At 34.1% G+C, this 17,057-nt stretch overlaps 1 protein-coding gene across 1 annotated transcript in view; it reads left to right on the top strand.

Annotated features, from left to right (window-relative positions):
• Polr3A (RNA polymerase III subunit A) overlaps positions 1-17,057 on the top strand; it is a 185,307-nt gene that overhangs the window by 124,897 nt on the left and 43,353 nt on the right. Inside the window, exons 21-25 of the mRNA XM_090371374.1 lie at positions 1,757-1,844; positions 2,199-2,310; positions 9,299-9,412; positions 13,704-13,799; positions 15,939-16,000. Of these exons, the coding sequence (XP_090227500.1) occupies positions 1,757-1,844; positions 2,199-2,310; positions 9,299-9,412; positions 13,704-13,799; positions 15,939-16,000 (472 nt within the window). The remainder of the gene's footprint in view (positions 1-1,756; positions 1,845-2,198; positions 2,311-9,298; positions 9,413-13,703; positions 13,800-15,938; positions 16,001-17,057) is intronic.

The raw sequence follows: 17,057 nt of genomic DNA, 5'->3' as shown, positions 1-17,057 counted from the left end.
GTCTTTGGCTGTATACCACAGTGTACAGGAAATCAGTGTATGCCAGTCAATTTATGAATTATTCCACATGCCATAGCCCACAAAATAGTACTGTTTGGGATTCATTGGCTAAGTTTTGGTTCCATTTCACTAGAAGAACCGACAGGGAACAGGAGTTGGATAATTTGTGGAGAGATCTGTATATATTCAGTTTTGCAAAGTGGGTCTTAGACAGATATGATTCTAGCCAAATGGACTTAGATGAAGAGACTATATTACTAATGCTGGTGTAGCTTGCATTCCATTTTATTCAGGGGTTTCTCAACAAATAACCAGAATACTTAGGATTTCTTCCAGATAATGTAGATAGTTACCTAGAAGAAAATTGCAGGTCATATTTCCCCCTAATTAAAACTCCCATCCCAGAAATTTTCAGAAGCGGCACCATTTATGAAATTAATCTGAGATTGATGGGAAACCATTAGATTCTATGCATAGTGCTGCTTATTTCAGTTCATCTGTTGCCAAACATGTTTATAAAAAGGTGCATGAGATAAAATCCCTTTCAACAATTAACTTCAGATATGAAGGGAACTGATGTTGGTTGGTTGATATGTGTATGCAATGTGATGGTGTTTTTTTTTTTTTTTTTTTAAGGAGCATTAGCAACTAAGGCCATATTGTTCCGGGGATATGCGGTGGTAATTCCCTGACCTTTCCGCATCCTCCATATTTGGTGGCTCACGGGCTCGAACCCCGGTCTAATCAAGAAGCGTGTGCTACGCACTGCTGCTCCTGCCCACCTGGCTACAGAGGCACTGTATGCATTGTGAGAGGTGTGTAATAAATGGAGATGGGAACATGCATTAACCTGTTTTTCAATCTCTCTTATTGTATCTTATAATAACAATTAACTTCAGATATGAAGGAGACTGATGTTGGTTGGTTGATATGCTTACGCTGTGTGAGAGATGTGTAATAAATGGAGATGGGAACATGTATTAATCTGTTTTTCAATCTCTCTTATTGCATTGTGATAAAACCCAGTGTAAATCTGAATGTTGGAGAGGGGGAATTAAAAGAGTTGCATTGGAATATGATAATGAGGATGATGAGAGCGTCACTCACACAACCATGTGTGATAACATGGCTAAACCAATGTTGGTATGCCTATTTGTCATTGGTAAGTTTGTTCAGTTGAGAAACAGACATCGTATATCAAAAGTTGTCATTTGCATTTTCAGTTGTTTTAGTAAATTTTAACTGTTTAATACCTGTGTATTTTGTCTATATATCTTAAGTTTTTAAAACTTTATCATTTAATTTTTGGTTTTTATTTATACAGTTTAATGAAATGTGATTTTGTTCATTAAAGACTGTTTTAATATGTGTCAGGCACACAATACATGATACATTAATATGTACTCTATGCCCAAACTCGGAGGGTTCTTTCAACAGTTAACATCCCTCTGTATTTGAATGTTAATTGTTCTTTCAACAGTTAACATCCCACTGTATTTTAATGTTAATTGTTCTTTCAACAGTTAACACCCCACTATATCTGAATCAATAAGAATAGATTTCTAAGAGTTAAGTTTATTTGTTTTATTCCCTTTTTATACATGTATGCCTAATTTATCCAACATCCTGTTGTAATTATTTTCTCACAACATTGCAAAACGCTTAATACAGCTTTACATAATGGGTATTTATGCAACTTTTCTTTTATTGATCCTTGGACAGTAAAGATTATTTATTTATTTATTTTTCTTTTTAGGTATAGCAATTGTGAGGAGTTTATTCAGAAACTAAAAGAAGGAAAGCTGCAAGCACAGCCAGGTTGTACAGAAGAAGAAACGTTGGAAGTAACTGCTCTTTATCAGTCGAAGTGTGTGTTTATGTGTATATTGTCTGTGAGAAAGGGAGATTTTTTGGTTGTTGCAGCAAATGCTTAGCTTCCTTGCACCATATTGGTGATGGTGCATGGAAGCCAGGAAGAGGTTAATATACTAAAATTAATCTCTTCACTAAATGTTTTGTATTGGTTTTGTGATTAGCCATTATAAAATACAGTGAACCTACTAGCCATCTGAGTAATCATAGTTATTTACCAGTTAATTCTTTGTATGTTTCTGTTTTTTTTCCTTTAATTGTATATTTTCAATTAAATTATTTAAAATGAGTATAGTAAGGAATAATATCGATCTTTTTTTTGTTAGGCAGTAATTCTGAAGGAATTGTCTGTTATTCGAGATCATGCAGGCAAAGCATGTCTTAAAGAATTGCCAAAGACTAATAGTCCAATGATTATGGCTGTGTGTGGTTCAAAAGGTATGAAATTTATGTTATAGATACTTATGCCCCAAGTACAAATAGATAAACTTTCTAATGCAATGTGGGATATACTTATCATCGTCTCCAAAAAGCATCCTTTCAAGGATGTGCTTTGGAGACTTGATAAGTATAATATGACATGACTACTTGAAATTTAAAGGTATTTATTGGTCCTTGGACCATAAACTAATGGGAATTTCTTTGTTTACTTTAACATAATATAATGGTTATTTAAATTAGGCAGATTTCTTTTGGAATAAACTGCTAGGATATGTGACCTCACCTGAATAACTGTGCCCTTAATGATCAGTGCTTAAGTATACTGTCATATACTTAATGTATACTGTCAGCATAAATTGGAAACATTGCTATAGTTTACATGCTGTGATAAACATGGTCATGTCCAAATGTGCCTCATGTGGAGTGATACAATTTTAAGTACAGAAGGCAAACAACCAGTCAACATATATCACTGTATGGAGGGAGGGGTTGACTGTTTGAGTGAGGAACAGTGCACACCACACATGGGTTTGTGCACAGAATACCTTATTCAGAATACCAGGAATGGGAAAAAATCCTGGATTGAATTATTGCAGGTGATAAATCACAGCACCACCATTATGATATTGAGAGCAACCACACGAGTCAGCAATGGCTGCATCACAGTTTGCTCCATACTCAGTGCAGGGAAGGTGATGCTAACTGTTGATGTAAATCCCTGCTGATAGCTGGTTGTCTCATGGTGTAACTGTCATTGTCCATTGCTATAGTTAAATAGTGGTTATGATGGGCCATAAACACTAGGCAGCTTAATATATGGTTTCACGACAGCACAAATCCTTACACATTGCAGTGGTATAGGTGAGAAGTGTTGCAATTTAATACTTCCCTACAGCTTACACAGCTTGCAGCCCTTGCACTCTGGGACTATTATGTTTTTAGCACACCTTAAGAGCAGGCTTAAATGATGCCAATGTGCAAATCATTCCACTTTGACATAGTACTCACAGCCAGGCTGGCATAATGGGGCTGATATCTCTACTTACTTGTAAACAAACTCAACTCTGAACTGTTTATTCCAAAGTCTGTTTTTCATTGGAACAACCTTTATGTTTGTGGAGAAATATTTTCTAGCCAGTTGAATAAAAATGGAAGTCTAGAAATGAACTTTCATTCTACTTCAATTTGATTATGTGTAAAAATGAGTATTTCATAGAAATTTAAGTCAGAAGTGCTATGCTGCACTGTTATGTTAAATTTACATCAGTGTTTGTGTGTCTGATGAAAATAAAACTGGTCAACTCATGGTTTTCGTTGTTTCTCTACATGTAGCATTAGTAACTGACTTTTTTTTTATCAGATTAGTTTATTATGTCAGGTTAGGTCACTTATCAGCTGCAGCAAGTAGTCATCACAAGATACAGGAGCTCTGCTCAGTGATGCAAGGCTCCACGTTATGCATCTTTATTTAGTGTTATTTGACAATAGAAAACAAATAACATTAACATTATTTATGTTGAAATTTGGTTGCTCAGTCAATTTAGCAACAAAATTTATTATTAACTTACGATGGGCATTCAGAAAATAAGTTACACCTGCCCCCCATCTCTTGGTATAATTGCGCAACCAATGTGGCACCTGCGCAGAATGGAGTTCATATCATGCACTCCCTGGTAGGCAAGTTTCGTTGACATAGCGGTAAAAGTTGTGTCGAAGCAAGTGTTCATAATGGCACATCAGCTAGAATGTTACTCCAAGTTCAAGGTATGCGGAACAGTATGATTTTTGTGGGCAAAATGTCTGAATTGTTCCGAGATTCATCGGGAAATAACGGCGGTGTAATGCTGCCTCATACTGTCAAACCTTATAGTCTTTGCGAACAGCCATGAAAAACAAGAGGCCTGGAAAGTTAAGCAAAGCACAGCAGTGCATAGCACACGCTTCTTGATTAGACAAGGGTTCGAGCCTGTGACCACCAAATAAGGTCGGAATGACCACCGCATATCCCCCCAGAGCAATATGGCCTTAGTTGCTAATGCTCCAAAAACCAAATAACAAACAAAACAAAAACAACAAAGCAAAGGTGGTGTTCTCATTCAGGACATTGCCACGCCACACAATGCGCGCACAACATGACACTTGCTCCAAAGTTTTGGATGGGAGATATGGCAACATCTGCCATACAGTCTGGATCTTTTGCCTTGTGACTATCACATCTTCGGCAAGCTGAAAGAACATCTAGGGAGACACCGATTTGCAAACGATGAGCAGGTGCAAACAGCAGTTCAACAGTGGCTGAATGACCAAGGAGTGGATTTCTATCATCAGGGAATCGAATGTTTAGTCACATGTTCTGAGAAGTGTTTACACCAATTCAGTGACTATGTGGAAAAGTAGTGCAAGGTATGTGCTTTCTATTGCATAATGTTACATACCTCAGTAAATGTCTCTTGGGCTACAATGGTCAGGTGTAACTTATTTTTTGAATTACCCTCCTACATACAGTTATTTAATATGTGCATAATTAGCATTTTGTTCATCTTTGATATTTTCTAAACTATTTTTGCTATTATTTCTACACTTTGTTACTTTTTAGGGTCCGTAGTCTAATGAAGGACCCTTATAATGTCACTTGGTTGTCTGTCTGTCTGTCTGTCTGTCACAGCATTGTATCTCTGGAACCACTCAACCTATTGACTTGAAATTTTGCATGGGTTTGTATATTATGTGGGCCAACATAATGGCATATTGATCATTGTTGACAAAAATTTGTCTGAGAAATGGGGGGTTAAATGTGGGGGGACAAAAATGTTGTCGACAACCTATAGCTTATTATAGCCTGTTGGAAAGAGCTCAATGAGTAGGTTTAAAATATAATTTAAAAATATTTTTAAAATTAAGAACAGTAGCACTAGACAGGAAAATGTGAGTAATTTTGTGTCCCCACCCTCTATTTCTGTTGCTAATTGAGTTAAAAATTTAAAAATCACATTAGCTGCATGTTATTCGATGCCTATCAAGGGAAAACTATTCCGATTGAAATCTATCATTTATTTTTTGTGTTAAAATTAAAAAAAACAATTTTTTATTGCATTTTGATAGCCCTTCTTTGTACTAAGTAACTCTCCTTTTGGTGACAAAATGATTGCTAAATAGTTAGTTAATAATTCTATAAAGGTCATTTATAAATTTTGCAATGAGAAGTATTTTTTAACAATTTTCAAAGCTGGAGTTGTCCCGGCAAGGAGGTACTCAGAGAGCCAGTGTTGAGGCGGTGGTTCTGGGAAGGTGTCTGTGCAGAGTCTTGCATGGCCCTCAGCTGCCAGTTGCTTCTCCCCCAAGACTTTAATCACTTCTCCAGGAAGAAGTCGGAGTCGCTTCTCCCACCCTTATCATTCACAACAACTGGAAAGGCTCAAATATACAACATTTTTGTTAGTTCCTCAGTTTTAGGCCAAGCCAGGGTACTAATCTTTTTTTCAGTTACTATAAAGCTCTCCATTTGAGATACTACACAATGACCATTCGTGACTATGGACTCTTCATCCTGAGTACCCGACACTCAGTAGTTGACAGATTTTTATAAATCTTGTAAATGCAGTAAACCCCGGCTATTTGCGGGGGTTACGTTCCTGAAAAATGCCGCGAATACTGAAAAAGCGAATACTGAGTTATGGCTCTCATAGTAATAAAAGGGTTCCGTTCCAAAGTATGAAATATATAAGAAAAACTAGTCTAAAATTTTGTCTATGTATGTATTATATGTACCTTCATAATATGACTATGTACATAGACAGCACATAGTGAAATGCAAGCATATGGCATCAAAATGAAAATAAGAAACAATTTAATATTAAATGTAATATTTATTAGAAATTTCAAACAAATCTTTCAAACCAGCGCCTTTGCTAGCTAAAACTTATCCCGCCAGTGTTATCACCAGTTTTGCTAAAGTGTTGATAAAGGAGTTTTGCCTTTTCACGAATGATGAGTGAACTTAACGGAATTTTATTTTTAGTTCGGTCTTCTATCCACAGATTTAAAGCTTTTTCTGTTTTTTTCGAATTTAACATCACGAGTTACAGAGAAAATTTTTGAAACAATTAGCGCATTTTCACGGACACTACGGCATATTCTTTCTTCCGACTTCTTGATTGATCGTACCGTTGACTCATTGATTTTATAATGTTTTGCCACTGAGGAGACACTTTCACTATTAGAAATTTTGTCTAATAAGTCAATTTTATTCGCTAATGTCATCACCTTTTTTGATCTTTTCACATTTCCCTTGTTATTCTTAGCCATATTTTTGTACGGGTTAGAAGGAACTTGTCCACAATAACGTCACTTTCTTCCGTTAACACACTTGAAAAAGTGTGTTTTACACTGCAAAACGGTAGATTTATCACTTTTGTAAGCATATCAATTTATAAATTGATATGCTTTTATAAATTATTTATAAATTTATCAATTGATAAATTTATTCAATTTATAAGCATATAAATTAAAAGCAAAAGACGAAACTTTCCATGACAAGCGCATAACACACATTGAACAAAGATTAGCGAGAAACATCCACGCTCACGATTTTGTCACCCCTCTCCCCCCCACCCACTGAGCACTGTTTTGACCGGGAAAGATAATTTTAGCCATGCCCATGCTTTTTTATGGCGGAAAATGTTCACGGCACTTTTAGGTTTCATTTTATGTTAAATCAGCGACTGCGAATACGCAAAACCGCGAATACAGATACCGCAAATAGTGCCCAACTGTTTACTGTTTACTGGGGGTTTACTGTATTTTGTTGGAATCTGTATATTGATTGTATTTATTATTATTCATAATTAAAATTGGCTTCATTTATTAGGAATTTATCACTTATCCTCTTTTATCTTTCTTGTATAGTTGAACAAAATATGGATATACAAAAGAATTATGAAATGAACTAAGTGTTAACTATAATGAAATGAACTAAGTGTTAACTATAATGAAATGAACTAAGTGTTAACTATAATGAAAAAAAAAAAAACTAAATTACTGATGGAGAAAGTGTTTTTTTATTATTAAGACAAGTTAAATATAAAATTCACTTGTGTCAAGTGATGTAAAATTATTTCCCTTTATTTGAGCACATACTTTTTCTGTAAAAACTCTGTTATGGGGAATACACTGAGTGGGCATTTTATTAGATATGCCTGCCAAATAGCGAGTAGTCCCTAAGAATAGCCTGGATTTGTCAAGGCATGGGCTCAACAAAAAAGGATGCTGGTTGACGTTGACTCATTTATTTCCCATAGTTGTCGATTACGTAATACACAGTTATTGTTTTATCTGATCTCACAGGTGCTCAATTGGATTGAGAGGCTGCCCCAGTAGGCCGAATCACTCATGTTTCCGGAACTAGGAACATGAGAGTGATTTTGTACAACTCCGGTCTTGTTAACATGGCATATTATTCTATTGAAAGAACCCATTTGGAAATGGATACACTGTTTTCAAATATCCATATGAAAATTTCTGACCATCCTGCCTGGGCAGAAATTTTCCAGATTACCTGTGGCATCCAAATGTTGGTATCAGTGGGCCTTGATATCTAGTGTGAAAATATTCCTCCACACCATTACACTGCCAACAACTACCAGCCTGCATTGTTGACATCAGACAGGAATCCATGTGAATCCATGTGTCCATGGATTCACATAATTTTTGCCATATTCTGTGCCTTCATGAGTTTGAAACAGCAGGAATCAGAATTTCTCGGATCATGCAATGTTTTTCAATCCTCCACTGTCCAGTGTTAGTGTTCCTGAGCCTGCTGTAACTGTGCTTTGTTTTCTTTTGCTTACAAGATTGGAACTTGGTTTGGTCATCAGCTGCAGTACACCCATATTACATGGCATGAATTTGCGCATTCTGAACTACCCGTTTGGTTCCAACTGTTGTACTGTGTTGTTATTTGACTGACTGTATCCTTGTGTTACCCTGCACAAGTCTTGTAAGCCTCTGTTGGCCTCTCATGTCAGTGACCTGTTTCCAACATAGGATTGCCATTTGCCTGTTTTCTATTTGGTTATTGGACTGATTTTGATATGCCTGAGACACAATCATGTGGAAACTCCAGCGGGTTTGCAGTTTCCAAAAAATTTGTACTAGCACATCTGGTACCAATTACCATGTTGCATTTAAAGTCACTTACAAAACTTTCGGCTTGTCTATTCTCACACTGAATTACATACATGCAGCATTCCCATGTATCTACTCGCCTGCTTCATATCACACCGTACACAATCAAAATGTAACAAATGTATTGAAGGCCAATGTTGTACAAAAAAAGTTTAAGAAATATACACCAAGCAGCCACTTTGTGTATATTTCTTAAACTTTTTTTTGTACAACATTGACCTTTAAGCATTTTGATTGTGTACATATCCAGTTTGTTTTGGAGCAAATAAGCATAATCCCAGTGTGCATTCTCAAATATTTCATGGAGTGTGTGTGTAGATGATGACTATTAAGTTATTATATTTATTTAGTGAATTAATGCAAAAATTTTAGATTAACATCTCTTATCCTTGTTTTGGAAATGTTCACCTCTATCCCATCTATTAAAGTGATAAAAGGAGCTGAATAGAAGGTAGTTTGAAAAGGACTTAAAATTTATCAAGAAATAAATGATTCAGACACTTTTAAACAAACAATTTAAACACACGGGTAACACTCACAAGAAGCCTCTCCACTGGCGTCTTTAAATGAGGCCAGCGGAGAGGCATTTTTCTGTGACAGAAAAATGCATTTGCACTTTTTCTGTGAGAGCAAATGGAATTTCATTATAGTCAGTAAAAATGACTCTGTGTTCCTTTGTTATTTATACATGAAAGGGAGAGTTGATTTTAAATTTCCATTATTCAAATGAAACTTTTTTTAAATTGTGATAATTTTGTTATTTTTTTTCTAAATGTACTAATTGTACTGAACACACTTTCAGGTTCCAACATCAACATATCACAGATGATTGCATGTGTAGGTCAGCAGGCTATTAGTGGACAAAGGGTACCAAATGGCTTTGATGAGCGTTCTTTACCTCATTTTCCAAGATATTGTAAGTTTACCATTTAAAAACAATATTAGTGATATTAGGTCAATTCACGGATAACAACTTGAAACCTGTATAAAATGTCAAAGCAGAAGGTGGTATGAACAGCAATTACAAATGTATGTATTTTTATGCTATACTGCATTTAAATTATTTAAAAACATTTTCAGCTCTTGGAATATGCTAGTTGCAGAGGAGATATGAGAATATCAGCAAGTGTATGTGCTTGCTGAGATTCATTAGTGCTTTCCAAAATATTTTCAAAATTTACTGTTTGTAGTGTAAAATATATATACAGCAATACCCCGACTTACGCTACCCCGACTTACGCGAACTCGGAGTTACGAGGTTCTTGATTTTTTCGTTTGGCAACGCTGCCGCCCACTATCTTCAAAGTCGTTTTTCATATGTTATCGATATGCGGTGCAACGGCGGAGAATGAGAGCGAAAGATGAACAAAATTCAACTTTGCTGCTTTTATGTTTTTTTATATCAGTGAAGGGGAAACACATTTCACCATAATAACGTAAAACCAACACAATTGCAGCTATCGGTATGCAATTAGATCGAGTTTACTACCAGTTTATAACAGATTTCACTAGCAGAAACGCAAATGGATTTTTATTGTTTTATGGTAGTAACCCCTAGAAATGTGAGGTGTTAATAGTGTATCTCTGCCTTTATGGTGTTGTTTATTCAGTTGCTACATGCGCGCAGCTTTGTTTATGCATATCAAGCGTGCCTCCTCGTTTTGTAATTGTGCTTTATTCCCTAAAAATGAGTAAAATACTTAATTAAAAGGTGTGAAAAGGAAGCGTCCTGGTGAAGACACTGCAGATTCAGAGAGAAAAAGAAAAGCAATTATCGATAAACAGAGGCGGACTGAGTCAAAAATTCTTACCCGGGAAAATTTATAGTGGCCTCGTACTATGGTTTATGGCCAAAATCACACTTCACACTGGCCCACCGGGGTTTCCCCGGTAAGGCTTATGGCCAGTCCGCCTCTGTCGATAGAGAAAAAATATGAAATTGTGAAACGCTTTGAGCGAAATGAAAGACCATGTGATATTGCACGTGCTACAGGCCTAAATGAAGCAACGGCGAAAAGCACATGACAATTGCAAACTTGACAGGTTGAAAATTGAAAAGGGCTCAATTGTAAAGGGCTTAAAAATTTTAGAAAACAGACTCCAACGAAGAACGCGTTATAGCTACAAAGCAAGGAATAAAAAAATTATTAGCTTGCTACGAAGAAATTCTGCGTGAAAAAAAAAGTCTGTGTCGTCAGACGAATTTGTTAGATTTTATGAAGCCATCGACATCGAAATAACTTTTTAACGTAAATCATTTGTTTTTTTAATACATATTTTGTATTAATATGCATAAAGAACTGCAATTTTATTAATATTTTTCTTCTAAACTAGTGTTTTTGTTAGTCCTTGGTCCCAATTAAGCAAAATTTATATGTATTTATATGCAAAGTTGTACCCCGACTTACGCGAATTCGACTTACGCGATTTTCGTCGGACCCACCTATCGCGTAACTTCGGGGTATTACTGTATTTACAAACCACTTTCAGAGGTTATCTTTTGCAATGAACTTCAATTGCTATAGATTTTAAAAACAAAGAGTAATACACTGCTTTTACAGTGATTTTCAAAATTAAAGGAACCAACCCTTAAATCTGAATGGCTTGAAAATCGTAATACAACACTTATCAGGAAAATGAACTTAGAGAGATCCACTTAAACAAGAAAAAGCATTCTAATTAAAGGGTATAATAGCCATGGTTAGGAACTTCTGATAATGAGCAGAATGTGTGTGTATTACCACTAAAAGCTGAATCCAGATTTCTCAGATTGCATTCCTGACTTTTTTTGATGGCTCATTATGATAGGAGGGTAGATAAAAGATGTGGGTACACTTCATCACCCCAGAATCAAAGAGATCTAATAGGGCCAATACCAAAAGTTTGTGGATGGGAAGAGAAATGTGAGTATTAATGCTTGTGGAAAAGGACAGCAAGGAGGAGGAGGAGGAGGAATTCTTGTTTGGGTTTTTGGAAACTGACAGTGATATTGAAAATACTAGTGAAACTCATCTCAGCAAATTAGAGACAGGTTTCCCATGTTTGTGTGATCATTCTGAAATATAAAACTATTACTTTCTTTGTGTGCATATAACTATTACAGTTGACAGTGCCATTTCTGAAAAGAATAATTGTTCCCTTCTTGCCGATGCAGTTTATTAATTTCCATGCTTTGTTTTTGTTGTTTCTTTTGTTTTTACATCCTGTTTTGTGGGTTTTAAAGTTGACACACGTGGCTGAAATGCATCTCAGAATAAGCAATCTTTTTAATAGTTTCTTTCATTTTTAATCTTTCTGTATGAGAATTTAATGACATTATTTAGAGGTGAGTGAGTTCATTCAAATAAGCAGTTTTACTATTATATGTTTTTAATTATCGAAATGATACCCTTCATTGATAGACAAAGCTCTTCTGCATCATATTTCTCTGTAGATACTCTTCTGCATTATATGCTCTTCTATAAATACTCTTCTGCATTGTACCTTAGGGGTTCTTTGTTTCCTCCAATAACAGCAACAGGTTTGGGCTTATGCTCATTTTACAAATAACTTTGTCATACACAATTTGACCTAAAATTACTAATAGTGTTTTATAATATATCAAGTCTAAACATTTGACTGATTGTTTAGACTTGATGCATTAGGTACCATTCAACACAAGGTTGTTAATTGAGGCCAATTGCTGTCTGATGAGGAGCCAGTAGCTCCAAATCAGGTCGTCAGGGCAATGCCTTTAAATTTTTAAGAAAGAACTGATTCACTTCTTTTTCTGATGCTGTTTAGTTAAAACAATATTAGTAATATTAGGTCAATTCATTGATGACAATATTGTTTCTAAAGTGAGCTTAAGCCCAGGCTATTTGCTCTACTGGAGAGGAATGAAGAGCCTCATAAGGCAGCAGGGCAGAAAAATATAACAGCAAAGCATTTATTATCAAATTATTTTAACACCTACATTGAAATATAACCCAATTCCTTTACTTAACCCTTTCATGGATTAGTTGCCCAAGCAGGTGTGGGTTACTTGCACTGAATTTCTAATAGGGCTAGGCTCTGTGGAGAGAGTTTCTTTTAGATTTTGAATTTATCTAAAAATGAAAGTTTTTGCACATAAATGTTTTTTAATATTAATTTATTCTTATTTTTACTTAATTTCACAGCATTGGAATAAAACTATTGTAAAAAATCAAATTAGAATTAAAAAATAAATAAATAAAAAAAATTAAAAACTGAAAAAAAAAAAAAAGATTAATAAAAATAATAAAAAATGAACTCATTGTTACTTTAAAAAAACAAACAAACAAAGAAGCAGTAATATCCTCTACATCTATTTATTATATTTTATTATATTTCATTAGATTTCATATCCTTTTGCATGTGAATTCCAAAGAATTTCTTTAGTTTCTGTTTTTGTAAGCCAGAATTGGACTACAGTTGCCCACAGACAATGCCTTTCTCAAACTTTCAAAGCTGTTTTCATGCTACCATCTATTGAAATCGAGTCTGCTATTAGTTGGAGACACAGATAAGAGATGGCAACAAATACTGGAAAATTTCAAGACAATTCATACATAAAAGGACACATTATTTGAAATGCACATAAAATGACCTTAAAAAAATGTAGATTATGTACCCCCCAGAGTCCACACATGAAAAATGTCAAGTTATGTATTTATTCTGGAAAAAGGTTAAATGCTATTCCAGTTTTCTTATGTTTTTAACAGTGTACTTTTGCAATCATTTAACTGTCACATACATCTGAAAACCAAATACAATTCAGTGTTGCACAAGACATGAGACATTACTTTTTTGTCCTCAACTCTCAAGAATTGTGCAAATCAAAACAGGCACATTTGCCATGTTAAGTACATATTTGAAGATCTCCCATTAGAACTAGAAAAGTGAAGGGAGTATTTTTTGCTATTTTTGAGTTTAAACAAGCTAGTATTAATTTAGTAATTATATAAGTGCAATTAAAAATAAAATGTAATAATAAAATTAAAAAAAACTAGAAAATATTCTGGTTTTCTGAATTTTGAGTTATGATATCCTTATAATTTAATTTTTTAAATTATAAAAAAATTTAAAGTTGTTAGTTGGGTCTACTAATACTGAAGTTAAAGTTATTAGTTATTAAAATGTAGATGCTAGACCTAAAAATACTAAAAAAGCTGCATTTTTCACTTATAAATAAATATTACTTTTAGCCAAAACTCCAGATGCTAAAGGATTTGTAGGAAACAGCTTCTATTCTGGTCTTACACCATCAGAGTTCTTCTTTCACACAATGGGAGGTAGAGAAGGTAAGCTATTTAGATATTTCAATATCCATACAAGCATATACACTTTATCCCTTAAAAGTACTTGTACACTATTCTAATGTTAGTGAAATAGATCCATTCACCCTAAAAATGCTAAGGGAGCATCGAGGATAATAGTAGCGTCCATTATAGATTACAGTATGGAGCTTATAACAGATGAATGCCAAATGTTATATCAGTAATTTGTCATTACAGTTGCTGAGGCCTCCAAAGTCAAATGTCACCAGTAGTTTGAAAAGATAGAAGAATAAGAATGATACAGCAGTCAAGAAACAATCTTGTTGGTCAATAAGCTTATTCGTTGACTGCACATGAATAAGGACTCTCTCTCTCTCCACAAAAACAAGGAAAACGACCAGTGATCCCTAAAGAGGGTACATTACCTAACAGTCACCTCTACAAACGTTGAGTTTGGAGGTTACAACAGTTGTGAGTGCATTTGTTATTTTTATTGGCACTTGTACACCCATGATTTCTGTGAGAGAGCTATAACCTGCAATCCAGCATAATATTAATATGGCCAAATGAGAATCTTATCTAGACCTGAATGCAATATTTTAAATGTAGTCTTGCCATTTTCTTATACAAGGGACAATGATATACTTTTCCATACTTGTTGAAGGTCCTATATACTATTATTATTAAATAAATTGGGTTATTTGGAAGTAAGTTGGGTCTCCTTCGTTAATACAGAATACTTATTCTGAAATATTAAATTGCATTGTGGTTATAATTATTGTTGTATGTTGCATGGGAAAGGCCAGAGTTCAAATCCTATATCAGCAGGAACAACCTTTATGGATGTTTTCTCCCCTTGTAGTGACTGAGTTGGTTTTGGGTTGTATGATGTTTTCCTCCAGAAATTTGGGTTTTTCATCTTGCAAAACATACAGACTAATTGCTTTTCTTAACTTCACTTAAAGTAAACGTACTTCATTTGCTTAGTCTTCTCAGACAAATTCCATGTATTCATTATCAATCGATGAATAATGTATGCAATGAATAATTGATAATTATCATACAATGATAAATAATTATAATATTACTTGCGGTGAATGCAATTCCTCGTATATTGGCTCGACACAAAATTATCTTTCAATGAGGATACAACAACAACATGCGGCATCAGTTAGGGCTAGAAGGACATGTGCCTCGGAACTTGCTTTCCATGCTATCAATGATAGCCGTGTGTTCTTTTTTAATGAAGCGAAATTTTTAAATATGCAACAAAAATATATTAAGTTATTAATTGTTGAAACTCTGTAAATGAGGTTAAATGTAAATTCCATTAATGTTCGTAGACATTATACTATTTTGGACTTGTGGACTTTTACGCGCATGTGTGAATGGTAATTCACACATTGGTTAGTATAAATAATCTCATATCAGGGATTCGATAGGTTTATGTATACAAAAGGGTGGACATCATTTGCAAAACACACAATTACGTCTTGTGAGCACAGAGTCTACCTGAATAAGTTTGGTCCTTTATAAGAAGTTTAGACAATTTTATGTTTTTAGGTATTTTAATTTTAAGTACATTTATCTCATGTTTATTAAGGATTAATTTGACAATTGTTTTCAGTTCTCATGTTAACATGCATTATTGGTTGGGTTTTTAGGGGTATTGGCTGTTGGCTTCCCCTGGCTTTTCTTGATGTGCTATGTTGAGGATGAGAATTGAATACATGACATTCTTTTAATACATATCTATTTATATAATTTTGATGTAGTTTTTGTAATTGAGTTTATTTAATATTAAATATGGGACATTCATTCATATAATCACATAATCCTTCTACTGTGAGGGTTGAGATAATTCTTGTCCTACATAAAGGTATGAGGTTTCCTCTTATAGTTTTTAATAATAAATTTAATAAGACATATTGAGCTTTATCGCTCTTACGATCTTAATTAATAAATAATTAGCACATAATGATAAATAATTAACATATAATTTATGTTAATTATTTATCATTCATGAGAACTGTGCTAATTAGTGTAGAAAATTATATAAATTTAAGGATATGTATACAAAATCTTTTTCTTCAGAAGTTTGTATTCTTCAGCCTTTAATTATTATTTTGCATTTTAGCAGTTTTTTTTTTATTATTATTTCAGGATTGGTTGACACTGCTGTGAAAACAGCTGATACAGGATATATGCAAAGACGTTTAGTTAAGGTAAGTTTTTGATTGTTTTTAAAGCATTAGTGAAAAAGATCTTCAATAAAATTAAATAATGAAGTGTAATTGTGAATTAGTGAAGAAATCAGTTTTTTGTAGTGTACCCTTGGTTGCTAATATGATAGCTTCATATTAATGGAGGATAGCTTTTAATTGAAAAGGCTACTTATCTCTTAAACATTTTTAGAATAGGGTATAATGTGTCAAACCTGGAGCAGTTGCTTGGCTTCATTTCTTGTCTTGCCCACTTTATGAACATTTATTTCAATGACAGCATCAAGTATGAAGCCTTTGCTATTAGCAAAAGGTGAGTTGTGTTAACTGTTATAAGCCTTTACCAAAAAAGTGTGAAAAAAAAAGACCCCACAGAAAAACTCCTGATGTTATGTATTACATATTGTTCTAAACTAGGCAAAGCTGGACATAGCTGAGAACTTTTAACTGCAGTTGTGATATTCTCTTTTTGTTTTTGTTCACTATGATGATAAGGATGTGCATAATTTTTACTGAGTTTTATTGTGAACAGGCATTTTCCCATTTTATAAGAAGATCAGATTCTTTTTAAATTTGTCAATTACAAAAACATTAATGCTCGTTGTTGACAGTGGTTGCTGAAGTGACACAAATGTAGAAATTTTACCAATAATTCTGTTGTATTGAGCAAAATAATGAAATATATTCTGTGAGATTTTGTAATTTTTACATGAGTTTATTTAAATCCTGTAAACAGAAGCATGTATAAATCTTTAAATTTCACAAGATTGTGATATGTTTAGACTGGAATAAGTTAGAGGCTGACAGTGTTTGGGGAAATTCAAAGGTCAGCTAGATAGTTACCTATGGGAGGAGGGAAATGCATAGGTTGTCTATTTATATTTATTTATTTTTTTTTGGCTGATGCAGCATAAGCCTTGGGCTTCTTTGCATTGTATGGAAAAGTGACACAACTCAAAAAATGTGATTTTTCAGAAAAGCGAAAACAAGGAAATCAGATAAGGTTACATCTCAATTGTGGGCGTTAATAATAGATTAGAAAAAAATTACCAGCTTGATA

Source organism: Mastigoproctus giganteus, chromosome 4, assembly GCF_048544385.1.
Source record: "Mastigoproctus giganteus isolate SK-2022 chromosome 4, ASM4854438v1, whole genome shotgun sequence".
Lineage (NCBI taxonomy): Eukaryota > Metazoa > Arthropoda > Arachnida > Uropygi > Thelyphonidae > Mastigoproctus > Mastigoproctus giganteus.
The sequence above is the reverse complement of the archived record's forward strand: the minus strand, read 5'-3'. Positions and strand labels throughout refer to the sequence as shown.